This window comes from Microtus pennsylvanicus, chromosome 11, assembly GCF_037038515.1.
Source record: "Microtus pennsylvanicus isolate mMicPen1 chromosome 11, mMicPen1.hap1, whole genome shotgun sequence".
Classification (NCBI taxonomy): Eukaryota; Metazoa; Chordata; class Mammalia; order Rodentia; family Cricetidae; genus Microtus; species Microtus pennsylvanicus.
In genome coordinates this window covers 3,858,764-3,886,112 of record NC_134589.1, presented here as the reverse complement: position 1 = coordinate 3,886,112, position 27,349 = coordinate 3,858,764, and the positions used below count along the sequence as shown (strand labels likewise).

The following is a 27,349-nucleotide window of genomic DNA, read 5'->3' as shown; positions in this document are numbered from 1 at the left end:
TTGCCTACATACCACTGATGCTCATCCTACCTACAACTACTGCTGGCTCCCAGCTGGACGGCAGACTCTCCCTTCCTGGAGGAACATCAGCCCAGAGAAGATCTAGAGGCCATGGACAATTTAGAAATGCATGTTAATGTGAGCCAAATCTGTTGGGCGCTGCACCCACCCAACAGCTTAGCAGAAACTGAATAAGTCACTTGGTCCTATCACCCACAGTCCATACTCACTGGCTATGTGGCCCAAAACAAGCTATCTCATCAGTGTGTGTCCCTCAGCAAACAGTAAACTGGCAGGCTGCTTCTTGAAGGAACCCTCTGAAGTGGAGCACAGAGAAAAGTGACATCCCTAAGCCTATATAGCGGTGAGTCAGAAACCACAGGGAATGGGGGGCAAGGCAGGAGGGGCTGGCATAAAAGCCAGCAACTGCAGATTCAAAGACAGAACTAAGTTTCTTACGGATCACTGCTACACTGTCTTGAGAGTCTGTTTTCCCTCACTCCACTCACAAGTGAAGGGGCTGAGTCACTCAGAAGGACTGAGAATGCAACCTACTTTCCAAGAATCTTTCAGGTAACAGCAAAAGATGGAAACCCACAGCTCTGATGCTCCAGGCCACATAGAAAAGCCAGAATTGTTTCCAGTCCTTGGGATAGTGATCAGGATGGAAGGATCGTAGTCAGAGACCTAGTGACACACGTGCTGTCTCAAGTGTGCTAAATTCCCATCACACCTTTGTGGAGTCTGCCAGCTTTAGAGAACTAATCCCATTCCTTCGCAATCCTCCTACAACTGAATACACCAGTAGGGTTTAAAAGGAAGGACGTTCTGACATCACTATAACCCAGATGAACCTGAAGACACTCAGTAAAATGCCCAATCACAAGATGGGCAATGTGAGATTTCCCTTACTTAAGGGTTCTTGGTTCGTACCCCCAGAGACAGAGTAGTGATGGTTTGGGGAGGCGAGGGTGGGCTGAGAAGATTAACAGGGGCAGAGTGGTAACCTTTTCTGGGGACATTTCTGGGGATGGATATACCACTATTGTTCAGCACCATTAACTGTATGCTTCAAATGGTTAAGATGGTAAGTTTTATGTTATATGAATTTTGTCATAATTAAAAATAAAAATTTTAATGATCATATTCTAACTTCTTGATTCCGGTTTAGAGCCTTTTTTATTATGATTTGGTTCTGGAAAGAGCACCCTTTATCCACTACCCTCCTGCACTACATGAGTTTTAAAAAAATTCATGCACTCACAGGCTTGTTGAATCCACATGCAGCAAGCACAAATGGCCTCCGAGACAGATGTGGTGGGCAAACTGCCAATGTGGACATTTACACACTCTAGTCTACATTCTTTCCAGGCAAATCCACCCAGGCCTCTGCTCAGAAGTAAGAGTATTAAAGGTTTTATTGCCATATTTTGCATTTTGAGGGAAGATTTTTGTTCTGTGTTTAAAGCTCAGGGACAGCTCCTTTGATGAATACCTTAACAAGAGCCTCTGCCTCAACCTTGCCCGTTGAGTTCAGAGGGGACACTGTCCAGGGACAGGAGGGAGGAAGGAGGCCCAGCACCAGCCAGGACTTCACTGACTTCTTTGTGACCTTGGGCAAAACATGACCTCCTTTCCCCAGTTTCCTCGTGTGTGACATGAAATAGGAATGTGTATTCTAAAGGCTCCAAGAACATTCTTATAAAAGGAAGATATTTTACTATCATTTAGAGAAGAGAATCAATACAATTTATCCAGTAAATCCTAGAACTCAAAACTGATTTTGAGTGCTATAATTTAGGCAACTCACTAAAGGAAAATGAGGTCAAATTTCAAAGCAGTAACAAGAACTAAGCCATCAAATTTTATTATAAAAATGTGATTTTATTAAAACAAACAAGTAGCTATCCTCATAGCTGAGAGAGCCCAGGCAGGAGCAGTGACACGGCCAGGGTTCGCAGCGGCTTCTCTTCAGCACCAGGCTCCCAGCTTTCTCTACACAGTACAAAGCTGGGACCCCTAGGTGAGGAAGAACCTTCTGGACCCTTCCCGGACAGCACTGGGTTCTTAGCTCTTGGACAGCCGGAGAGTTCCCTACTCCCCCAGGAACCCAGATCAGTGAGCTCTCCCTCCTCTGGGGGTCAGAGGACACTATCTTTTGGGTTAAGCCCTGTCATTCTGGTGCCTGCCAGCTGCAGCCACCATCACACTGCACAGCTGGGCCACCACACCCCCTGTGCATCCCGAACAGAAGCAGACTGGGGGTTTTCAGAAGTTACTTCTCTGTCACTTTTCCTCCTCTCTAAAGACTGCACACCAGTCCTTTATACAACCTTGGATTTTCCTGCATACTTCATCCAGCCTTCTCCCTGATGAGCAGCTGGAAAGGGCCTAGGGTCAAATTTTACTCTTCTTGGTGGATTCTGCTAGAACCTCAGCTGCCCCAACCAGGAAGGTCCAAAGGCCCCCGAGTCAGCAGAAACCCCAAGTGGTGGGCAGATCTAGACAGTCTGGCTGTGAATTTGCCCCTTGTTTTCTGCTATCCTATTTTTAACCTCATCAAAGCCAGAACTGGGAACTGGTTATTGGGTTGCTCTTAAGTCTCAGCCCAAGAAGAAACAACAACAAATCATTGGATACCTATCCAGAAGCACCTTGGAAAATCCCTGAGAGGAGAGAGCAGGGGATGGGAATCCAAGGACAGACATGCAGAGTCAGCGGCACACGTCAGCTCCTGCTGCCTGCTGCAGGGTATGGGGTGCAGGGTGGGAGACGCTACATCTAGGCAAAACGGGGGAGCTGCAGACCGGTTCCATGCACACCCACTAGAATCTTACCAGCAGCGTGTCCCCTCTTCTCTGGCCCCAGTGTCCTGTCAAGCCCTGGGCAGCAACATCAAAACCTCAGCTGGTCTGTAGTTCTTCATGTCAGAGGCCATGGTGGATCTGTACAGCAACCCCACAGGCCCAGGCTCCTCGGAGCTCTCCCAGCTCTGGGTGCAGGGAGAGCTGGAGCAAGAACAGCATTTGAGTGCCAGCACACAAGGGCAGGGGAGGAGGCGTCCAGAGGAGACAAAAGCCGAATGGCCAAACAGCGGGCGGGAGTGAGCGGAGCCTGGTGGGGAAGGCTGGCGCAGCCCCGGGGATGCAGCAGCAGCTGACACTCGAGCGCGGCTCCTCTCTAGCAGGCTCATTTCCATGAATGTAATCACACCGCCCCTCCTGCTACCCTCTTCCTGGCCTCCTGGGGGAGGGGAGGCCGGCTCACGTTTGCTCATAGGCTGCGCTTGCCTTCTCTCCTCTTAGAAGCAAAGCTTCACGGCTGCTCTCTCCAGGAGGAGGGTGACCCTTCTGCCTTTTCACACAAGACACGGATCTGGGTGTCAAACATCTGTCACCCATGTGGCATCGCCTCAGCCTGCGTGGCAGTCCTATGGCAGACCAGTCTGCCCTTCCTACATACTGTCTGGGAGGGTCTTGAGAGGCAGCATTCTACAAGATCCACCCCTGGAGGATCTCCTCCCTCCACTTCCACGTGGATACTGCAGCCTTCTTTCTTCTGCTGTTCGTGTATGCTGGCACCCAGGCATTCTTCACCAGAGGGGAACCACATGTGCTAAGTGCCCTGGGTAGCAGGGCCAGGCAGACTGATTCTGGGATGATTCTATAAGATGGCTGGTGACAAGAAACACAGCTACATACAGCCTAGGCACAAGCAGTGTCTCTGAGTCTTCAAGGAGTGCAAGGGTCACAAGAACACCTATTAGACAAGGTAAGTGGGACCCAGAGCCCAGGACAAAAACTCCACGGGTCCAGGCCTAACGTTGAAGGGGCAACAAGGCATGTCATGACTGCGGACACACCAGGAGGCATCGCTTGAGACTATGAAGGGAGGAGGTGGCCATTTAAACAAGTAGCCAAATAAGCAATGAGAAAAACCTGAAAATGCCCCACTGCCCTAGGCCAGTTCTTCAGTCTGGGCCCCAAGGCCATCTAGAACACATCACTCAGTGCTGGGAACTCATCCCTGTGTGCTTCTGGGACCACCTGAGGCTACCAAAGGAAACAAAAAGGAAGCCAGAAGGGGCTAGATTACCAGGCCTCTTTCCATTGCCATAGCAACCCTCTCTCAGCCAGGTGTGACTACCAAAATGTTTCCAGATATTGCTGAGAGTCCCTGGACAACTCTGATTAGGAACCATGTCTCTAGACATATAACAAAAGGGGATCCCCACCCCAGGCCTCTCTTCCTTACAGCCTTCTGCACTAGGGAACCACTGTCTAAGGTTGCCCCTCTTTCCACAGGCACCTGTCCCTCACTGTGTTCTCCATTCCAACCCATGTCTTCTAAAATCAGCCACAAATCCTAAATCACTTATGATGTGTCTGCCTTAAGCTGCAAAAGCCTACAAGTCTTCAATGAAATGCGGATAGGGAATCCTGTTGGACACAGTCATAGGCTCCTGTCTCTCAGCCACTTGTGTGGAGCATCCACTCTCCCTGCTCTGCCAGGTCTGAGGAGTCTAGCGTCCTCCTGTTTGCAGGCTCATCCCCACACTCCACAGACCCACCTCTTCCAGGGAGACTCCCTGATCACCTGTGTATCTCCTTATGGCATCGTCTGACAACCTTCAGATCACAGGATTAGCAGGTTTGTTTGTATCACACTAGCCATGGCCCACTCACACGCTCTCCACGCTCAGTACCTTACACTGAATATGTCCGTCCGCACTTCTCACAGTCCCAAGTGTTACAATTGCCTTGTTGAGGTGGGTGGCAGTGCTGTTCTTATACAGGTATGTGCACACTCTGGGGACTGAAAGACCCCAGCAGGTGAATCCTGACCTATCCCCTCCCCAGGTGTTCACCCATAATGTGCAAGGCTCTCCATGGCTCTCCCTTATGTGGCCACTTCCAACATGCATACTAAGTGGATCTTCTGCTGGCTTTACTCATGGACTGGTCACCTTCAGCTGGAACCCATGCTAAATGAATGTGGTAGCAAAAGCCTGTATGAACTCAACTCTAGGCACAAACTAGAAGGTATAGGGAGCCAGCAGACCAGAAGGAGGGGGAAAGGCTGCAAACCGAGTCCCTCCCATACCTAAAGAAAAAAGATGCTAAAATAAATCCATGTACATCCAAATTTATGAAAGCACAGTGACCAGGAAAACAAAACAAAACAAAACAGGGAAAAACCTGCTTGCAGCACAGGAATCCAGACACAGAAAACAGAAGTTTTTAAGAAATTATTTTCTTAGACTAATAATTCAACAATTATTTATAACAATAAACCAATCAGGTTTATTAGTGACTGTGGAAGATACAAAGTTGATAAGATAGGGCTCCACTGTGATTCTTACAAAAAGAAGAATTAGACAGCAGGCACACATTAGTCTAAACTGACTCTATACAAGAGCCAAGATTGACATTGAGCCAGAGTTCACCAGGAAGGAAAGAGTGCCCAGACTCAGGGGTGAGGTGGGGGGTGGAACAGAGGCGGAAGGGTGGCCCAAGTGGGAAAAGTCTGGAAGGCAAGCTGGAATGGGCTAGTAACTTTGACTCCAGCTGAGACAGTGGGTTCCACTGTTGCTGAGCTGAGCTGAAAAGCAAAAGCAGCAAGGAGGCGCCAGGGAGAAAAGGACCTGGAGGTCTTCCAGCTCCAGAGAGGAGAACAGGGACGGATGGCTAAAACTCCAAGTGTCATAAAGAGAAAGTGCTTCCTCGCCTACTGGTGCTGGTGGCTTCGACTGCCTCTCTTACCTGATTCTAACACTCGAAACACACCCACTAGCCCCCCTACCCCTGTCTCAGGCACAGGGTCTGCTGGAGCAAAGATGGCCTCTGATGAGAGTCCACTGTTGCTGGTTTCTTCGGCAACTTCTGATGAGATAGGCACAGACCAAAGTATCCTGGTGGCCCCTCAGCTCACTGAGGATGCTCAGTGCTGCCTGCAGGCTCTCTACACCTAAGACACTAAAGAACACAATGAACACAAAGTCCCTGCCCAGGCATAACGCCAACCTCCTGGTCCTGGAGGATCTGAAATTCTTTATACTTAAAATGCTTTGAGACTCTTTAGTAAGAAGAGAAACAATGAAAAACTTCTCCAACAAGGCCACAGAAACAATGAAAAGCTTCTCCAACTTTCACTCAATAAGGGTCTGAAAGCTGAGAGGGGTATTTCTATCCTAACCTCACATGTATTAGTTGGGTTTTATTGCTGAGATAATCACCATGCCCAAAAGCAGCTTGGGAAGAAAAGGGTTCCTTTAGCTTACAGCTATAGTCCATAACAGAGTAAAGCCAGGGAGACCCAAGTTAAGAAAACACACAGAGACGCCTAAAGGAAACACTGCTCACTGGCTTGCTCCCACAGGTGACTAAGTTTACTTCTTATATACCAGAGGACCATGTGTGTAGGGATGGAACCACCCACAGTGGATCCTCCCACATCATTAATCAAGAAAATGTCCACAGATTGCCTACTAGTCAATATGATAGAGGCAATTTCTCCGTTGAGGTTTGCTCTTCCCAGATGACCTAACGTGTTGAGGTGCCAAAAACCTAACTAGAGCATCACAGAAGAGTTCCAGACATCCACTCTTTGGAGTTGTTCTTAGTCCTGGCAGCAGGATTGAAGTCTGAAAGGAGCTCGGGAATAAATGGTGACACTGGGTGGAGCCCCAACTCCCTGAGCAGAGCAAGTCCAACTGCTGGCCCATTAGAGTCACTGTAGCTTAGCAGGAGGCCAAGGCTGAGGAGTAGCCACAGAGGCCCAGGCCTCTGGCCTCTGCTGCAGGTACCAGAGCAATGTAGGGGGTGGGAGCAGGTTTCATCTCTGCTCCATCCACAAGTGTTCTCAGGCACTGCTCTTAGATGGGCCCTGTACAGAGGAGGGACTGGAAGAAGCAAGACTTGTGTCTCTGAGACCCAAGGTAGGATGTAAAAGACAGACTGAGGAGGAAGCACAAGAACTGGGACATGAAAAGATGCTGAAGCTCACCTATCCCAGGAAGTGCAAACAAAAGCAGACGGACCGCCAGAGCCCGCGCTACCAGCAGTGCAGACGGCTGGTGCGGTGCAGCTTTCTGTGCCACCTTAAACACACAGGTCTTTCCATCCGAAAATATGACTCTGCTTCTCAAGCTAGATTTGGATTCTTTTTTTTTTTTTAAAGTAGTGTTCTGACTGCATGTTTGCCTGCAGGCCAGAAGAGAGCACCAGATCTTATTATAGATGATTGTGGGCCCCCATGTGGTTGCTGCGAATTGAATTTAGGACCTCTGGAAAAGCAGTCAGTGCTCTTAACCTCTGAACCATCTCTCCAGTCCCTAAATTTGGATTCTTAGTGTATAAGAATTTTCCCAATGACAACAACATCAAAATGGTAAAAGTTGAAAAGTTTCAGTACTGTACATAGTGACGAGAATGAGGTATTCTAGAGGTGCCAGGAGTAACACATAATGGCATCAGGCAGCACTATGTCAGGTTCCTCCTTATGTACAATGTGTGCCTGGTGGACACGTGAACCCCGCACCATCAGCGGGCACCACATAAATGAGGTCCACAGGGAAGCTGCATGCTTTAACTCTTCCTTTGCTATAGTTCTATGAGCTGGGTCCACAGGAAATGCAATCTTTGCTGTTGAGGCTTCTCCTCAGGGAAAATGCAAAAAAGCCACTGGCTCCTTTGCCAGGCAGAGCAGGAGCCCTTCTCTATGTTAGGAACATTCATGTGCTCTGGTTCACTGTCAGCGAAACGCCTGCTTGGCACCCGGACGCTGCTGTGGTAGCACCATAACCTTTCATATGGGCTTGCTGCTCAGAATCCTAACTCAAAGTAAGGCAGGGAAAGAATACTGAGCACTAAGAATGGGGTCAGAGCAAACACTGACCCTCAAAAGAGACTCACGTCTCTGAGGTCAGAAGTTGAGTTCTATGAGTCTGTCCTCTGTAAAGTGTGAAACACAGGGTTAAGGCAAAATATGACTTCCTTATTTTCTCAAGAAAGGAAGGGACATACTGGGTGGGTCCTTCCACAGCAGTCCATCTGCAGGGAGCAGGACTTGACTTCCTGCCCCCATAGCTCTCTGCCATACCAAGGCAGGAGAAACAAAATGGTAGCAGATAACCTCCACAGACAAGAGGGGTCACATCGGCAGGGACAGTCCACTTCTTCCTGGCTGTCTGTGTTCAGAGGCCTGCTCTCCTGGGAGCCAAGGCAATGGCTGTTGTTTTAGTGCTGAGCAGGAACTGGCTGGATAACTGCAAAGGCACTTCTTGCTCTGGAAGTCTGACTGCACAGCTGCTAGTGACCCCTGGCGCTGGGCTGGAGCCACACAAAATGCTTAAGCGAGGCTGAAGACCCTGGGAGGGTGCGCAGGAGAAGCAGCGTTCCCTGGCGTTCTTCCTAAGAAGAAAGTACAGCTGAGTGGGAGACAGACGGACGAGCAGACACTAGCACACTATGTTCATTGAAGCTGCTCTCAGAAGGGTGTCAAGGTCCAAAGGGAAAATGAGAGGTGGGAACTACAGATATTTCCAGGTCTAGCTCTCCATCCTCGATGCAGCCAACAGCAAACTATACAACCTCCATCCCATTTCAGCAGTTTCTGCGGCCCTAGGATGTTGGCTGAGAACAGAAGCATGCTGCCTCAAGCCGCTCCTCTGCCGTGCCCAGCTTCCTCCTCGCTGACCACTCTGAAAGTCAACAGGACTCCTGATATCCAAGACCTAAGCCTGCTTTCTTCCCACCGATACTGGACTCTTAAACTCTGGCTCCACCTTCTGCCTCCCCAGACCTCCTTTCTAACTGGTCCTGGGTGCCTGCAGCTAGCCTAGCTTTCATACTACACACAAGTAAACGTGGCAGGTGGCAGAAGGCCTCAGGCCCTTGCTTCTGCCCCACCTCCTCATTAAGGAGAAAAGGTGCAATCGTGGCTGCTGTGCTCCACAGGGAGGCCTGTAAAGCTCAAACCAGAGGGAAGCCCTCAACACTGTAACTGCAGGTGGTGGCACAGTCTTCCTGCCTTGATGTGTGCTTTGTACAAAGTCAGATATGCTCTGCTTAAAAATGAGATGGAAGCAAGTGTCACCTGGAGAAGCACCTGAGGTGTTCATCCACAGCACCTGGGGTCTTCCTTCTAACACCTACCAAACAACTTGTTCCAAACCAGGACACAGGTCACCAGGGATGCTGCTGTGGGCCAAGTTAACATCAAGGTGAACTGTTTATCTGTCGCTGAAAACCTAGTATTTTAGTCAAGAGGTGCTATATGCAACTCTATTTGGTGTGTTTTCCTATAAATAATACTATTTGATACCCTTGTAGTACCTCAAAGCTTCAGACATTTTTGAGTCTTTTTAGCTCAGGTCTAAACTGCTCTCTGAGATGAACCGCTCCTGACAGCTCCCCAATGAGGCACAGATCCAACACCAACAGCCTGCTTCATATTCTGGTCCCTGACTGGTCCTCAGCAATTTATTCTCCTACTGAAACCTACAGATCCATCTAGCTAGCATTTGCTGAGCATCTGCCATAGGCGCAGCCTGTGCTTAGAGCTGCGACTTAAATAGCTCTAGACTCAGCCTTGCCAATGGGGAGAGGCAGGCAGGCCTGTGGCAGCAGCAACCTGACACAGCATCTGTGCATGCTAAGGACATGCCAAGATGCTGCAGAGGGGCCAGCTAGATCAGGACTTAAGGGAATGGTGACTCCTAAGTGACAGAAGAAGCCTTAAGGATGGTGGGCACATCACTAATCAGGGCCTAGGGAACACTGGGCCCAGGGAACCCAGGAAGAGGGCTTAGTGACTGCTGTGGAGGGCCATGGGTACACATCAAGAGGGACTACACATAAACAGATAAGCTCAAATAGCTAATCTACTAGAAACAAACCTATGGCAGTTAAGGAAACAGTGCCCAATTAATTATATTGGTAACTCTCACTTAGGCAAATAAACACAAGATGCTGGAGAACAACCAATTATTTAAGTACAGATAAGAAAGAAGGGTACCGGGCTGGAGAGATGGCTCAGCAGTTAGAGCACTTGCTGCTCTTCCAGAGCACCCAGGTTTGACCCCAGCACCCACATGGCGGCTCACAACCATGTATAACTCCAGTTCCAGGGGATCCGATACCCTCTTCTGACATCCCAAGACACCAGAGGCACATGTGCTACATGTACATACATGCAGGCAAAACATTCATGCACATAAATAGTTCCAGGACAGGCTCCAAAACCACAGAGAAACCCTGTCTCGAAAAACCAAAAAAAAAAAAAAAAAAAAAAAAGTAAGTAAGTAAATGTAAGAAATAATTTTTAAAAGAAGGATGTGAAAGCAGCACAGCTGATGTGCACAGCGGAAGACCGGCCTTCTGAACGTCTCCTCCTCGGGGACCTTAGGGACTTGCCACAGGAAACTCCACTGGTTCTCCTCCATTTTACACCCACATAAATGCCATCCTGTGTCTGTGGCTACACCTCGGGAATCTACCTTAGCAATGGTTAAAAGGACAATGCTCTTCCCCTTTGTTCCAAACAGGAAACATTAGAAGGAGGTTGGGAAATGGGGGCACTGGCTTTTCAGGGTTGTTCATTAAAAGCAGAGCTGGTCTGAACCCCTCAGGCACTGCCCCTAAAGCTCTGCCCTAAGGCCTGCTCCAGGTCCATCACCCCAGCTCTGGATTTTGGCCTGCACCCACACTCAGGGCAACTGATGATACACTTTAGAGCCTATAAGGCAATGGGGGAGCCAACCACATAGGACCCCTCTGGCTCAAAGTTACTATACCACACTTCCTAGCTGGGTGAAGTTCTAGCAGCCAGTAGCCATGGAGATGTGACATGGAAGCCAGTGATCACTGGTTAGGCAGCCTCACTCTGATATTTCTAGAATTTTATTCCATGTCTTCTTCTCTCAAAATTATTTCCCTTGGAGAAATAATACCAGGGCTAATGTGAATTCCACCTCTGGAAAAAAACGTTCGCAGCGGGCAGCTCACCCTGGCCTGGCATCGGCTCTCATTACCAACCTTCTTTGAAATCAAAAGGACTGCAATAAAAACGGCACAACCTTCTCACTCAGAAGAGTACCCACAATAGAGTTTTCCAAGAAGCCTCGTGGAAAGTGCCCAGGGTGAGCTCTCTTTAAAGGCGAGACTTCAAGTGTGTGCTCAGTAAGCCAGGAGAGGGAAGTGAAAGAGACAGCCAGATTTCCTGGAACCAGCCCCATGTTAGGTTTACTCTAGTACCCACACTGGCTGCAGCTGGTCACACTTGCCCCCTTTTGCCTCAGGGCTGAAGCACTGCAGCTGAGCCAAGGCAGGCACAGCAGGGAGGCTCCCAGTGTTGCAGCTCCTGCAGCTGCACAGCTCCTCTGTTTACAGCATGGGTTGGGGAAGATGAGGGAAGCGCAACAGACACCACAAGACTTCAAACAGTCTTCACCTGGCCAACAAAGAGGAAGCCTCTCCGCTGGCCACACTTCATTTAGGAAAAACAAGAACCATTGAAGCCGAATTTTGAAGACATAACTCAGGAGATGCCTTCCCAGCCCAGCTCCACTGTGTCAGGGAGTTCCCAGAGCTATAGTCCCACTGCTCAGCAGATACAGTAAATGGTCAGCAAGCAGGAGGCGGCAGCTGGTAGAAGCCTGGATGACTCTTGCTACCTCATTTAGAATCTTGTATTTATTCACTCTTTTTGCCTCTCTCCCTCTGACTGAGACACACACACACACACACACACACACACACACACACACACCTTAGTCTTACTCAGCATATTGTATATCTTCTGAAAGGAACAGGATTAAAAACCAGACTCTAACTGCACCCTGCCACACAGGCCCAGTAAAGTTGTTCCCACAGGAGCTCACAGTTGAGTCCATGGAGACCCTCAGAAGCCCATCCCACCCACCTTCGGCCACCTGGATCTAGTCTGGGGCTGGGACTCACCATCCTCCCCTTCTCCTTCTTTAAGAACCATTGTTTGGCTTCTCGGGGCAGCACAGGCTGGGCTCTGCCACGAAGGACGGGCTGTGGCTTACTCACTCAGCACAGTACCCTGAGCAAAGTTTCCTGGGCAGTGGTTGGGTGGGGCTAGGAACACCTACGGGGAGCTGTCCAGTCACTTGGACAGCTGGGGCTGCTTCTAGACTACCAGAGGAACAGCCAGTGACAAGGGGACCAATTAGCCTGCAGGCTGTGCAGGCGTCACTGCAGTCTGTCACCGCCCAGTTCCTCAAGTCAAGCTCAAGCACCTTCTAGCACGTCAAAGAGCACTGAGTCATCACGGCAGCTCAGTAGAGGGCCCACCCTGTCCTCACTCACCCAAACAAGGACACAGCAGCTGCTGCTTTTGGCTTCAGCTCCTAAGTCTTCCCAGTGACAGGATCCCCTAAAACCCGTCACCTTCCGGTGAGGAAGCAGCACACTAACAGCCACAAGACGGTGACAAAGATGGCAATCACCACAGCTTGCCATCACGTCCCAGCTAAAAGCAGAAGGCAGGGCCCAGAGATGAGACAATCAAGGGCCACACTCCCAATCAATATGAAGTCAATTTCAACTCCATTCTCATTTCTGCAATTTTAACCTACATGTAACAATTGCACATTTATGGTATTCAAATCGAAAATTCCATATATACAAGGTTTAGCTCCTAAATTAGGGTGAGTAATGGATCTCCTTGTCCTTAAATGTCTTTTCTTGTACTGGGGACTCCCAACTCTTCTCATTATAAACGTGGAGCTGGCAAGATGGCCCAATGGGTAAAGAGCTTGACACATAGTCTGATGATCGAGTTGAACCCCAGAATGCGTAAAGGTGGGAGGAGATACCCAACTTCCATAAGTTGTCTTCTGGCCTCCACATTCTCAAGATGGCATGTACAACCCGCCCACCCCAGCACAACAAATCAATGTAAATAATAGTAATGATAATAATAGTAAATCAGGAAGCCAGGTGCGGTGGCATGCACCTTTAGTTCCAGCACTCAGAAGGCAGTGGCAGGCAGATATCTGAGTTAGAGGCTAGTCTAGTCTACACACAGCAAGTTCCAGGACAGCTAGGGTTATACAAAGAAACCTTGTCTCAAAAAAACAAAACAAAACAAAGTAAGTAAGTTAAAAATAACAACAACAACAACAACAACAACAACAACTCAGGCCAGCCAAACAGTTCCACACAGCATTTGCTGCAAGGCTCGTACTCATCACCTCTGCGGCCTAGTCAACAGTTGCTACTTTTTGCTGACATATCCCTGACGATTGGGTGATACTGAGCATTTTAAATATTTTGGTCATTTTTGTTGCTGGGTTTCGGGGTTTTGTTTGTTTGCTTGAGACACAGCTTCATCACATAGCCCAGACTGACTTGAACTCACCCACCTACCCACATACACACCTATACTTGGGGAGTGCTAGAATTACACACAGGCCTATTTCACCATGCCTGGCTCATCTATGGCCATTTGTATTGTTTCTTTCAAAATAGGTCACCGGGCAGTGGTGGTGGCACATGTCTTTAATCCCAGCACTAGGGAGGCAGAGGCAGGCAGATCTCTGTGAGCTCAAGGCCAGCCTGGTCTACAGAGTGAGTTCCAGAACAGCCAGGTGGCTACACCAAGAAACCCTGTCTTGAGAAACTTAAAAAGTCTACTTTGATCTCCTGCTTTGTTTTCTGCTGTCTTTCCATCTGCTCTAGACAAGTCTTATGTAGTTTGGGTGGCCTCAAACTTCTTAGTAGCTGAAAATGACCTCAACTCTGACCTTCCTGCTCCACCTCCCAAGTGCTAAGGTGCAGGCAGGTACCACCATGCCCAGTCGCTGGCTTCTTTTTAATTATGTTTCTTCTTCTATTTGGTTCTTTGTATATTTCAGATATTATATTCTACACAGTTCACAAATATTCTTTCTCCAAAGCTATTTAGTTTGGTAAAATCTCGTGATCTGTTTTGGCCTTTGTCTGGGGATCTTACCATAGTTCCATTGCCTATAACATCTTACAGCACCGCCCGGCTTTTCTATTGGTTTTGTAGTTCCTAGTATAATTCAGGTCTTTGATCGTCTGGAGTTGATTTTTTACGATGGTGAGGCAGGGTCAGGTTTCATTCTTCTATATGTGAATATCCACTTTTGCTGGCACCACTGCCTCTGTTGAGAGTCAATTGGCTGCAGACATGTGACTTCTGGGTTCCCACTTTGGTTTCATGTCTGTGTGACAATATCATACTATTTGGGCTGTTCTGTTTTACACTGTGTTTGAATCAGCCTCCGGCTGTGTCCATTTTCCTCAGATTGCGATAGTCATTAGGGACCTTTTGTGAATTTTACTACTGTTTTTTCCTATCTGTGAAGAAGGGCACCTTTGTTTAATGTATTCTGACAAGTAACACTAATCTAGAATTAGAAAGCTACCTCCTAAGGAAGATGAACTAAAAGTGGTCTCTTGCCTGAGTTTACAGACTGTCCTCTGCCGCCCTGCAGACTGGGTCAGGTTGCTTGACCTTGCTAAAGGACTCTGGGGCGCATCAGTCCCTGCTGTTTTGCTGGCGGCCACAGCGGAGCTGCACATTGCACAGGGTGTAATGGCCTGCCTGGCCTGTCCCTTTAAGAGACAAGCCCCACCCATTCCCTCCTCAGTTCACCGAGGCAGGCAGATCTTCCTTCCTGCCTGTATCAAGTCTTTCCTTTTCTGTCTCTCTCCTAAAGAGGTAGCTGCTGCCATGGCTCCTCTCCTCTCTCTCTCTCTCTCTCTCTCTCTGCTCTTCTCCAACCTCACTCTGCATGGTGTGCCTATCCGTCCACCCACTGTGGTGGCGGCTCCTCCTGAGACTGGCTGCCCCATCTCTGTCTCTCACCCACCATGCGGCTCCCAGCCTGGATCCGCTACATGGCCCACGGGCTACTTGGGGAACAGCACCATTTTACTTAAACTTAACACTGGGTAGTACTCCTTTCCTGAATCCTAATGCACCACACCAGAATGCTCTTTCCTGTGTGCTTTTCACCATGTTCATGAAACATCAGAAAGCAGTAGCAGGCAGTCTGATCCTTCCCCCAGTGTGACCACAGACAACACTGTAGGGTTTGGCCTGATTCTTTTGCATGCAATATATATTATGTTATACTGTGTCTTTCATGTCACACACATCTATGTATACACACACCAGAAAGTTAGCAACTATTTTTGCATGCTGTTTATAAACACCTCGTTTACTTTTGTGTGTATATGTGGGTTCAGGGGTGTGCATCAAATATAACAGGCATTTTCTCAGTTGCTTTTTTTTTTTTTTTTGAGACAGGATTTTTCTAGATAGCTCTAGCCAGAACACACTGTGTAGACCAAGCTGGCCTCAAACTCACAGAGATAGGCCTTCCTACTACCGTCTCTTTAATGCTGGGATTAAAGATGTGGGCCAACACACCCAGCTCTTCAGTTTAATTTTGAGACTGGGTCTCTCACTGAGTGCTCACTGGCCCTCACTGATTCAGTCAGACTGCCTGGCCAGAAAACCCGATAATAACGCAATATGTTGCCACCCCTGACTTTAACAAGGAGTTGGGATGGAATTCAGACTCTCGTGTTTATCAATTATGCCATCTCCCTAGCCCTACTTCCTCCCAGGATTATAAAGGGATATCATGTTTCCACTATTCGTAGTCTGGAAGACTTTGAAGTAGGGCCAAGCTCAGGGTCCTAGGCCCATGCTCTGTACAAAGCTCTAGTTCTCTCTAGAAGTCTTTCTTAGAAGTAGAGTTCCTTGATCCAAAGCTCCCCTGTGTTCCCAGGGTGGACTGTGAAGTTCCTTAGCCAGCTATCTGCAATAGCATCAACTTAAAAGGGAACAACCACAAAGCACCGCCATGACATCACTGGGTGGTGTCCTAGTTTCATTTCTGTTAATGTGATAAATATCCTGATTAAAAGCAACTCTGGGGAAACAAAGTTTATTTGGCTTACAATTCCAGGACACAGTTCATCAATTCAGGGAAGCCAAGGCAGAACTCAAACAGCTAGTCACATCACACCCACCGCCAAGAGCAGAGAGAAATGAATATACCCAAGCTGTCTGCTTGCTTGCTTTTTTTCTCAGTTAGCTTTACAGCCATAAAATGGTGCCACCCACAGTGGACTGGGAACTCTCATATCAATGAACAAACAATCAAGACATCCCCAACAGACATGCCCGGAGGCCAGCCTGATCTAAGCAAGCCCTCTAATCTCAATTCACTCACTTCTTGGGAGAGTCCGGGTAGTGTCAAGCGGACAGTTAAAACTAAGCAGTACTGGTGGCTTTCACCAAGTCTCCTCTCTAGGCTTCACTAACATATCCTGCCTTGTCTAACCCTGAAAACCCTGTAGGCTGAGTGTTCTCTCCAACCTCTGCCCTTGATGAATCCTGTCTGTACCATTTAAAACCTGTTTGACAGTTCCTAACCCATACTTCTACCTTCTGGCACTAGACCTGATTCCCAGGCAACCCTGACTTGGGTGGGACAGGTCATTTCTGCTTCCTATGTTCCAGAAGTAGGACATCACATGTACATTGAACAGCACTGACAGGTGGGGACATTCCCAGTGCTGACCTCTGAATGGACCTCACTGCCATCAAGCTTGTCTTTTCCTAAGTGTGAGAACACTTCTGTTCTGTGCAATGATGTCACACCTTATGTTCTTTTTTCTAACCGTCATCCCTCCTACTGGTTTGAAGGACTGAATAGAATATTTACAACATATAATGCAATCTGTCACTTGTTTTTAACTCCAGTTCTATCTTCAGTTTCACACATTTAAAAAGAAATCAATCAAATCTATAATCTTTCTACTGTTTCACCCAATAAGGGTCCCTGAGCACAGTGGGTGTGGGCTGTAGAGACATCAAGGACTAAATGGACACAGCATTTCCACTGTGTGGGATGACGACAGCAGGGAACTATACAAAAGCAGAGTGGGAGCCACTCTCGGACATGTGCTCTGGGGCTCAGGACAGTGTCAAGTTCCACGGGAGCAGGAAGGAATGCAAGGTGAGGTCAGAGGGCTGAGGCCTCTGGAGCGCTGTGGGGAGCCTGGGCTGTTTCGGGGACTGCAGTTTCTGTTCTAGGCAGAGCAGACATCTGATTTCCTTTGTGACCAGAGCACCCTGGGTGCTGGCTTATAAGAACAGACTGCAGACAGCCAGGGCAGAAGCAGGGTGGCCTGAGAAGCTGCTATGAGAGGTGGAAGTTGAGCAATAAAAGGGTCAAATTCCTGTTCTATTTATGTCTAGGTTATGTCAGGGCCTATGGATGGACTCCATCCGAGGCATGGAGGCACGAAGAAGAGTCAGGCTTGAGTAGCAGGCCATAGGCTGGGCCTCTGCAGCTCCTGCCCAGTCCTCTCCATCAGCCCAGGAACCTAGACCCCTGTTTCTCAGGTTCTCAGCCTCATCCCTTCAGTTCCTGTGACTCCATATCCTCTACAAGACAGGACTTCACAGCCCTGTTCACTGCCCCTGCCCCACAGCTCCTCACAGCCCCGTCCCTTAGTCTCTTGTTTTCGGCCTTCACAACTTTCACCTCTATTAGCCAATGATTCATTCTTAGTATAATTTCCAAAAAGTGACTCAGAGTAACTCAAACAGTAGCTACTATCCCTATTTAGGATGACTTCCCGGCAGTCCTGAGTCCCAGTCTCTGGGAGCCTGACAAAAGCTGCCCTACACACTGGAGTGCAACAGAAACCCTGGCCAGCCCACAGTGCCGCCATGATGCCCTCTGCTGACTTCTGTTCTGCTAAAGCTAATGCAGCATCAACTCTGCTAACTATAAAAGGGAAATAAAGAAACCCTTCTCCAATCTTTAAAACAGACATTAGCTCCCAAAGGCCCATGTCTGGCTCAAAGGAAAGTGACTACATAATTTATCATCCTTACTAGGCAAGGCATGTGGTGTACCACTGTAATTCCAGCACTCAGGAGCCTGAGGCAGGGGGATCATAAGCTAGAGACCTGCATGAGCTACACAACAAGACCATCTCTCTCACAGTCTAAACAAGTAACAAGAAGACCCACGGTCCTGGCAGTACAGGCTGAAATGACATCTACCGAAAAGGCTGAATCAAGAGGACTACAAGTCTAAAGCCCGTGCTACAAAGTACATTCAAGGCTGGACTACATAACTTAGAGATTCAACACAGACAAGAAGGCGGATCCGTGAAAGAACATTCATCTAGCTTATGCCAGGCTTTAACCCTAGCAATGACCAAAACAAACATCATGAGAATTTATCTTCCAAATTGCAATATATAACTTGAAAGCTGGCAATATTAAGAGTTACAGCATCTACTCATGGAGTTGGAGAGATGGCTCAGAGGTTTAAAAAAATATGCATACGCTGCTCTTCTAGAGGGACCTGGGTTCAATTCCCTGTTCCAAGGGCTCTGGCACCCTCATATAGACATATATGCACATATAATAAAAATTAATTAATTGATTAATTTAAAAATAGAGTTACAGTACCATACCTGGACATATTAGCACACATCTACAATCCCAATATTCGAAAGGCAGAGTCAAGTGGATCTGTATGGATTCAAGGCAAGCCTGGTCTATCTAGTGAGTTCCAGAGAGCCAAGGCTGCATACAGAGACACTGTCTCAAATGCATAACAAAATTAGTTATAATACAAGCAGGAACAAACTGGAGAGATGGTTCAGCAGTTGAAAGCACTGGCTGCTCTTCCAGAAGTTCTGAATTCAATTCCTGGCAATCACATGGTAGCAGCTCACAACCATCTACAGTAAAATCACTCTGACATAAAGGCATACATACAGATAGAGTACTCATATACATAAAATAAATAAACAAAAAATGCAATCAGGAACTATCCATAACACTGGAATATATAAGCATTTACCACATATACTAGACACATGTCCGCCAGTGCCGAATGGAGCTTTGTAGAGGTCACTGTGCTGTGCCTGGATGGGCACTGTTAGAAAGCTCCCATGTACATTCTGAAATAACTAGGCACATTACAAAAGCAGACCACGTTATGAGGCCTCAGAACAGTGATTCAGATGATGTAGACGCGCAGGATGGGGGCAGGCCCTGCAATGAGTAGGAAACTGGCCAAAGGGAAGACACTGAAAACAACGCATCCTCATATCATGTGTCAGAGCGTTCCTACACAAGTTTGCTTTTAAAATACATTTTACTATGCATATTTAAGGTGTGCAGTATGATGTTCTGGAAGGCTTGTAGATAATGAGAAGGCTGCATGGTGGGGCAAGTTAACACACCTGTCATCTTACAGCATGCTCCCAGCACACTGCTGAGCTGTGTTTTCACACCAAGCTGTAGTTCTTCTGACCAATATCTCAAACACTAATGCAGCGTCTAGACTCAAGATGTTTCATGTTTCCAAACAATTAAGACCAAAAACATAGTTAATCCTTTACACACACCCCCACCCGCAATGGATAGGTGAGAATATACAAACATGGGCCAACTTGCCATGACACTAAATGTCATGAATATTTCTATGATATTCTGTGGTTCCACTACCTTTTTTTTAAAAAAAAAAAAAAAAAAACGGTTTCTTTGTGAAACCCTGGATATCTTGAAACTCGATCTGTAGACCAGGTTAGACTCAAACCCAGAGATCTACCTGCCTCTGCCTCCCAAGTGCTGCCCAGTTCCACTACCACTCTTAATTCTCTGACTCTAGAACACACCCTGCCTGGCTCAGAGGCTGCGGCTCGGCTTCTCTACATGCCTACTCACTGAGGGTAACTACAGATACATTTTGGTGAAACAACTACTTAGCATCTAAAAACAAATAAATATTGCTTTCAAAATACACTATGGATGGAATTACCACAGCAGCATGAAGGGTCACTTTTTCCTGTCTTATGTCTGTCACTAATTAAATGTCAAACTCTACCGCAGCATAAACTGTATCAGCAGGGTCAAGTGCGCCAAGCACTGTATCTTCCATTGAAGACTCTGGGATAAAGGGATGCATACTACTGATACCCACCCACAAAGCCTGTTCCCATTCTCTAACAAGTCTCTCTGGTCCCTGGCACCCATAGGGTTCTCATGGCTGATGAGAAGAAGCCTTTATGAGGCAGAATTGTAACCCTTTTATCATCAAAACCAAGAGTCAAGTTAACAAGGTGTCAAAACAAACATTAACCTTATGCAGGCCTTATCTATGTTTTAGGTTGCCTGCCCCTCCTCCTTCTTCAGGTTATCACTGATCTAGGCTGGGTTTGAACTTGCAATCCAGGAAACCCAGATCACAAGAGTGTGCCACCATGAACATCCCTTATTTTTTTCTAAGAAGAGCAACTGATATTTGTAAGAAAAAAAATAAGACACAGGTGTGACATTGTAAAATAAAGACTGATCTTATCTATATTCCTTTTGTGAAGGAAATCCACTACTGGTACCATAAGTGTCCCAGAATGAACACTGTATAGCTTGGGTTCCATTTCTGTAACAAGGACAGACAGCCCTGACATGACCTCAGAGAGCCCTCCCCTAAGGAGGAGTGATATCCAGAGATCATGATGGAAATAAGGCCTTCTTGGCCACTTGACAGACAGCTCACCAACTGACCACAGTCCACAGATGCTGGAAGATGCATCCTGAAGACTTGATTGACATGTTCCTGATTTGAGGGAGACACTTTCCTCCATGACAGAGAACACACAGTTTGATCCACAGGGGGAATGGTAAAGCTAAGGCTGAAATAATATCCACACTACACTTCGACATTGTTGCTGAAATACCTTTAAATATTTTTTACGTTAAACAAATTAATTAATTTTTAAAAAGTTTAAAAAATAAATTAAAAAAGAAAAACCATTATATCTAGAGACTTGATCTATGCTGCCCTCTGCTGGCTAAATGAATAAACTATTACTAATCATGACTCTTAGTCTACCTTGGAATGTGTTCAGTGCAACCATAATGCAGGAAATGCACTTTGTGACTATGTAGCAACTTCCAGCTACACTCCTCCTTGGGGCTTTTTTTCCCCTTGATGTTTGAGACAGGATCTCACTATGGGCACCAAGCCAATCTTGAAGTCACTGCTCTCTCTGCCATCCAGCATGGCACAGGCTTACACCACCATCCCAGCCTTCCCTGCGTCTTTATGGTTCCCCAGGTGTCCTCTTCTCCAGGGTAACGTGTGCACCGAATGCTCTGCACTGGTTCAGCAAACACTGCTGAGCCATCAAGTGCCATTCTGTCCGGCTTAAGTGTGGGGTTTACTAAAAGGCACAGGCGGCAGCACTCAGACCAATGACCATAAAGCAGCTACGGCTGGGTTCTGAGGCTTGAGGAGCTCCAAGCTCAGAGGAAGAATACAAAGAAAATTTCCCCCACGGGAACGGTAGAGCAACTGGAGAAGGAAAACAAAAAGAAACACTTTTCAAGAAGACCATGAACTTGGAGGCATCATCTGGCATTTCCTCAGGAAGTGATCTAAGAGGCTGAGAAAGGATGCAGAGGTCACCATCTCAGGGGGTCTATATAACCTGTAGGGTGAGGAGGCCTCCACCAGCATGCTGGCTCCTCCCACCAGCATGCTGGTTCCTAACCCTCCACTCTAGCTTTCCTTGCTGATCTACTCTTTGAAAACAACTGTATGACCAATCAGAACCAACCTCATCCTCTTCTCAGGCTACAAGAAAGAGAAACAGGGATGGAGGAAAGGCTAACTCAGAGACAGAGGAGTTGTCAGGAAACCAGGTCATCAAACTGCCAGGTGGGCTAGCAAGACCTGCTTCACCAGCTAAAAGACCAGAGGCTTTGGTCTGAGAATCCACTGGGTAAGTTTGTTTATTTGTTGTTGTTGTTGTTGTTATTGTTGTTTTGTTGTGAGACAGGAATTCCCTGTGTAGCCCTGGACACCCTGGAACTCGCTTTGTAAACCAGGCTGGTCTTGAACTCACAGAGATCCACCTGGCTCTGCCCACTAAGTGCTGGGATTAAAGGCCACCACCACCTGGCTATTGGTTAAATTTTAAGCTTTTTTTTTTTTTTGATTTTCGAGACAGGGTTTCTCTGTCCTGGATAGCTTTTCTAGACCAGGCTGGTCTCGAACTCGCAGAGATCCACCTGCCTATGCCTCCCGAGTGCTGGGATTAAAGGCGTGCGCCACCACTGCTCGGCTATTGGTTAAATTTTAAATGCATGTATCGGTTTGCAAAGAAATACAGAAATACTTCTGAGGGTCTACATGATCACTCTGAGAGGTGACTGAAACAGAACAGGCACTCTCCAGTCACCTCCTCCTCCTAGTCATCACCATCATCTCCATCTCAAGACTCTGCTTCAGAGTGAAGGAAGCTGAGAGGTACCTGGACTGGCCAGCCTTGGGAGCCCTCTCATTGGCTCTCCCCTGTACCCCACTCCCTCCCACTTCACTCTCCCCTGCACTCCACTCCCTCCCACCACACTTTCCCCTGCACCCTACCCCTCCCCATTTCACTCTCCCCTGCACCTCACCCCTTCCCACCTCACTCTCCCCTGCACCTCACCCCTCCCATTTCACTCTCCTCTGCACCTCACCCCTTCCCACCTCACTCTCCCCTGCACCTCACCCCATGGTACCACAAAGGCACTGTTTGCCTAAACTCTAAAATTCCTAAATGGCAGCTCCTCTCTATCAAAATCTCATGCTCAGAAAACAGCAAGGAAGTTTTCTGAGCAGCTAAACGCCAATCTTTGTTTTATTTTTTATCAAAATAAACTTATTAAATAAAACATTAAATGAGTAGCCTAAGTTGTTTTATAAAAAACACAATGAGAGTTTTTAAAACATTTCATCAAAGGCATATTTTCCCACACTTCCTTCCTCCTATGTAAACACTGCATAAGGAATAAATACATGGTGACGTCTTTGTATGGAGCCAGGCATGCAGAGTACATAAAACACAGAAATAAAAGTCCTGAGCACACTCACAGCCCAGCAGGAAGCCTCCATCCATCCCTTGCGAATGGTCTCCAGACTAAACAATACAACTTCCTATGAGGTGCCAGGTTTTTCTGTCACAGCATGTGACTTCACTTCAGGTTGTATCCAGGGATGCACTCCACAGAAAGGTCTGTCTGAATGTCTCCCCAAGCCACACTAGAGAGCATTCTCCCACAGTCAGCTGCCTGCACCTGTGGGAATTCTAAGGCAGAGATTCAGAGAGCTGAGTCATTTCTTCACCCTGTTATTTGAAAACTTTTGGATGGACAGCAGAGAATGATGCTTCCTTGAACTCTTGCCCCACCCTCCCGAGGTCACATCCTATGTGACCACAGCACAGTGAGACGAGTGCCTGGCCTGTGGCTCCAGTGAGCTTACTCACACCTTAAACCTTCCACATAAATGCCATTTTCGTTCAAACTCAGAACACCCTATCCTAGTTTCAATTTTTAACATTTAAATATTATTTGTCTTGTTTTGCTAAGACAGGGCCTCATATACCAGGCCCGCCTCAACTCACTCTGTAACTGAGATGGCCTGAACTCCTACCCCTCCACCTCCCAGTGCACATCACCACAAGAGGCTTCCATCACATTTAACCACCAAGCCCTTCGGTCGCTTTCAGTCTGGGACAGCGCCTCAGTCCTCCATGTTTCAGAGCTTGCCGCATGAGCAGACCCTAAACAGTCCCTCAGCTTTGGTTCTGTCAGCTGCTTTCTTTGGATCACACTGAGGTCAGGCCATGTGGACAAGAATAACACTAAGAAGGAGGCTGCGCCTGGGTCAGGGGTATGTGATGCCAATCAATCTTTCTGTCAGCACCGATGACCTCGAATTGGGACAAGGTGAGAATGTCGAGCTTCTGTGAGGTCACCCCATCCGCACCAACGGTCACCAGACTAGTCTCTCACTGGGGAGACTCTCGCTCCTCAGCACCTTCCTCTGCCTGGCAATTTCACTGCCAGTGTCCTCAAGGTGGCTGTCACTTCTGAACCCCAGGCTAGCTCACTGTGGCATCAACTATCTTCCAAGGACTGTGGGTCTTGAAGGGAGATGTGCTTGGAAACAATATTCGGGCTCTTGAGTGCAATGAATGAGTGGCTGCGCTGTGAAGTCGCCTCTCAGACACCTTCAGGAGGGCGCCAGCCACTCTCCTTCCCACGGTGTGACCAGAGCCTGTGCTGGGATGCCAAACACACGTGGACCCTGTTCTACTGGCTGAGATTTTTATTGCTGGTTGTAGGTGTTCTGCATGTAGCTTGGATACTGATCCTTTGTATCTGTGTGCTATACACTTCCAAATCCACCACCTCTCTTAGCTTTCTTTGGAAGGACTTTTGTACAAAAGTCCATTTATCTACAGTCTAGTCTGTCACACTATTCTTTATGACTTCTGGGTCTGCAGGAGAGTAACTCAGGGGACTGTGTTCCCAATAATACTAAAACTATTCAAAATTTACACACACACAATAATAATAATAATAAACAAATTCAAATTTCTTTCTAAAAGGATAATTAGCTGTCATCAACATCTGTGAAAATGTCACTGGCATCAGCAAAAACCCAGCAATCAAGGTCCTGGGCCACGATATATTCTCTTTGTACAGGAGCTGCCTGCTCTCTGCATATATGAGGATTTTCTCAGCTAAGAAATATATTTCTTACACTTCAGAACCAGGTGTAAGTCCATGCCTGTAATTCTAACTAAGGCACAAGGACCTTGAATTCGAGGTCAGCCTGGGCTATATAGAGGGAGTTTGTGAAACAAGGAAAGAAAAGAAGATGGGGAGAAGATGAGAGGAAGAGAAAACAGAAAATAAATTAATCTTAAGACTATATTTTACGAAGTAGAAAATAGACAAAGACAAGATCTCCTGAGTAAATTGGGAGCATGGGGATCTTGGGGGAGGGGAGAGGCAGGGAGGAGAGCAGAGAAAAATGTAGAGCTCAATAAAAATCAATTTAAAAAAAAGAGTTGACAAGAATACAGACTAAAAAAAAAAAGACTATATTTTACTTAGCAAAATTGTGGTAGTTTGAATGTAACTGGCCCCCAGAATCTCACTGAGATTAGCATTAGCAGGTGTGGCTTTGTTGGAGTAGGCATGGCCTTGTTGGAGGAAGAGTATCACTGTGGGGGCAGGCTTTAAGGTCTCATATATGATCAAGATACCACCTAGTGTTTCAGATCACTTCCTGTTACCTGCAAGATGTATGACTCTCAGCTACTTCTCCAGCACTATGTCTGCCATGTCCCACAATGATGATAACGGACTGAACCTCTGAAACTATAAGCCACCCAATGAAATGTTTTCTTTGTAAGAGCTGCCGTGACCATGATGTTCCTTAACAGCAATAAAAATCCTCAGACACAAATATAGCTGAAACAGTATTTCAACATGTAAGCAATATGAAAGTTAAGGTATTTTTGTGTATGTGTTGTGTGTTTATGTTTTGTATATTTCAAGTCTTTAATAATATCTGTCACCCAAGAAAAGCACACCAGACTTTGTGGAATAATCTTTTTGTATACTGTGAATGTATCACTCAGATTGATTTAATAAAAAACTGAACGGCCAATATTTAGGTAGGATTTTCAGAGCAGAGAGAATGCTGGGAAGAAGGGTGGAGTCTCAAGGAGATGCTATGAGCCACGTGGCAGCATGAAGATGAATAGAAGTCAGTTAATTTAGGTAGTAAGAGTAGTTAGAGACAAGCCTAAGCTATTGGCCAAGCTTTCATAATTAATAAGAAGTGCTTGTGGTTATTTGGCAGGAGGACAGAAAAATCTGCCTACACCTCATTGATTTAATTGTGTAATTTTTTGAAATATCATATATGCACAGGTGGAAAAATATTTAAAAAGTTGAAGTCTGCTTAAGATTGAGAAAAATCTCTTGGAAAGCCAAAACAAGAATTTCTTAGTATAATAAAGTTATCTACTACAACATACATTATTTTACACGACACACACACTATGTGGAACACTGGTACAGCTCTCCCTTTACAATCGGAGAAAATGAAGGCTTCCCACCATCAATGGCTTAATTTTCTATACTAGTTTCCCTCTAGCAGGAATCCCTGAAAGGATTAAACGCTCATGCAGAGGCCAATTACACAGGGCAGAAAAGCCAGAGGAAGGACTGGGAAGGGGAAATGAAAACATTATCTCTCAGTTGTTTTGACTGTCCACACACTAGGGTAAAGTGTCAGAGTCATCACAGAGTTTAGTAATGCTGCTGACTACAAATCCTCATGTCAGCAGTCGGGAATTTATCGCAATGTGCAAAACTTTACAAAAAAAAAAAACATCTAAAATGTTATAGACTTTCTAAAGAAGCAGAGAGGAGCGTGCTCACACACAGAAGGCTTCTGCACACTAAAGGGGTCAGTTTCTCCCAGTGACCTCCAGAAGTCATTTTAGGGATTTGGGGTGTCACAGTGCTGTACAAGACACAGAGTTCAGACATCTCTCTCCAGAGAAAAACTTCTAACAAATGATGGAGCTGGCACTACAGATAGGAGTGTAAATGTTCATGTAGCATCCATAGCAACACTGGAAACCACCTAAGAGCCCATCAAAAGTATAGCCAAGGTTCCTAAATTGTGGTGTGCTGGGAAACAAAAACACAACATAGCAAACCTGAACATTACATATTCTCTCCCCCCACTTCAAAACAAAAGAATTTTGACTAAATACAAAACAACTGCAGATTCATGAAGGCAGCTTCTAGCACGGAAACTCGAACCCAAGTCTCCAAGCACCCTTTGCTAAGGAATTTCTAGAGGACTTCTGAGAATGTCACTGACACCTAAAACAGGTCCTCAGCTACTCAAGGTGATCCCACAGAGAAGGTGGCATGGTGGTTGCAGGACACTTCAGGAGGGAAGTCAAAACCCAAAAGTCCCCAGCAGAGCTAGTCCTGAGAAGGCTCCAGGGTCCTCCAGAGGAAGAATGGCTACCTGGAGGTGGGAGCAGACAGAAGACACTGTGGCTAGGCAGAAGGTAAAGAAGGGAGTGTTAAAATAAAAAACAGAAAAACAAAACAAAGAACCTGAGAGTTTCAAAGAAAACCAAACAAATGACAAACTGATGCAATCGGTAGCTCCAGGAAAGGCTGCAGAAGACAGAGACCGCGCGGTTCTGTGCCCTCCTATTGTACTGGGGAGGGGGTCCTGAAATGAGGTTCTGTGCCCTCCTATTGTACTGGGGAGGGGGTCCTGAAATGAGGTTCTGTCCCGTCCTATTGTACTGGGGAGGGGGTCCTGAAATGAGGTTCTGTGCCCTCCTATTGTACTGGGGAGGGGGTCCTGAAATGAGGTTCTGTCCCGTCCTATTGTACTGGGGAGGGGGTCCTGAAATGAGGTTCT

At 46.9% G+C, this 27,349-nt stretch overlaps 1 protein-coding gene across 4 annotated transcripts in view; it reads right to left on the bottom strand.

Annotated features, from left to right (window-relative positions):
• The window catches only part of Cyth1 (cytohesin 1), an 84,086-nt gene that overhangs the window by 32,674 nt on the left and 24,063 nt on the right, over positions 1-27,349 (bottom strand). The window contains exon 1 of one of the 4 annotated variants that reach the window (XM_075989963.1): positions 11,961-12,138. The exons of 2 other annotated variants lie outside the window; for them this stretch is intronic. In XM_075989963.1, the coding sequence (XP_075846078.1) occupies positions 11,961-11,991 (31 nt within the window). In that variant the 5' untranslated portion in view covers positions 11,992-12,138. Of the gene's footprint in view, positions 1-2,837; positions 3,649-11,960; positions 12,139-27,349 lie in introns of those variants that run through there. One more of the 4 variants, XM_075989965.1, reaches the window with a different exon arrangement.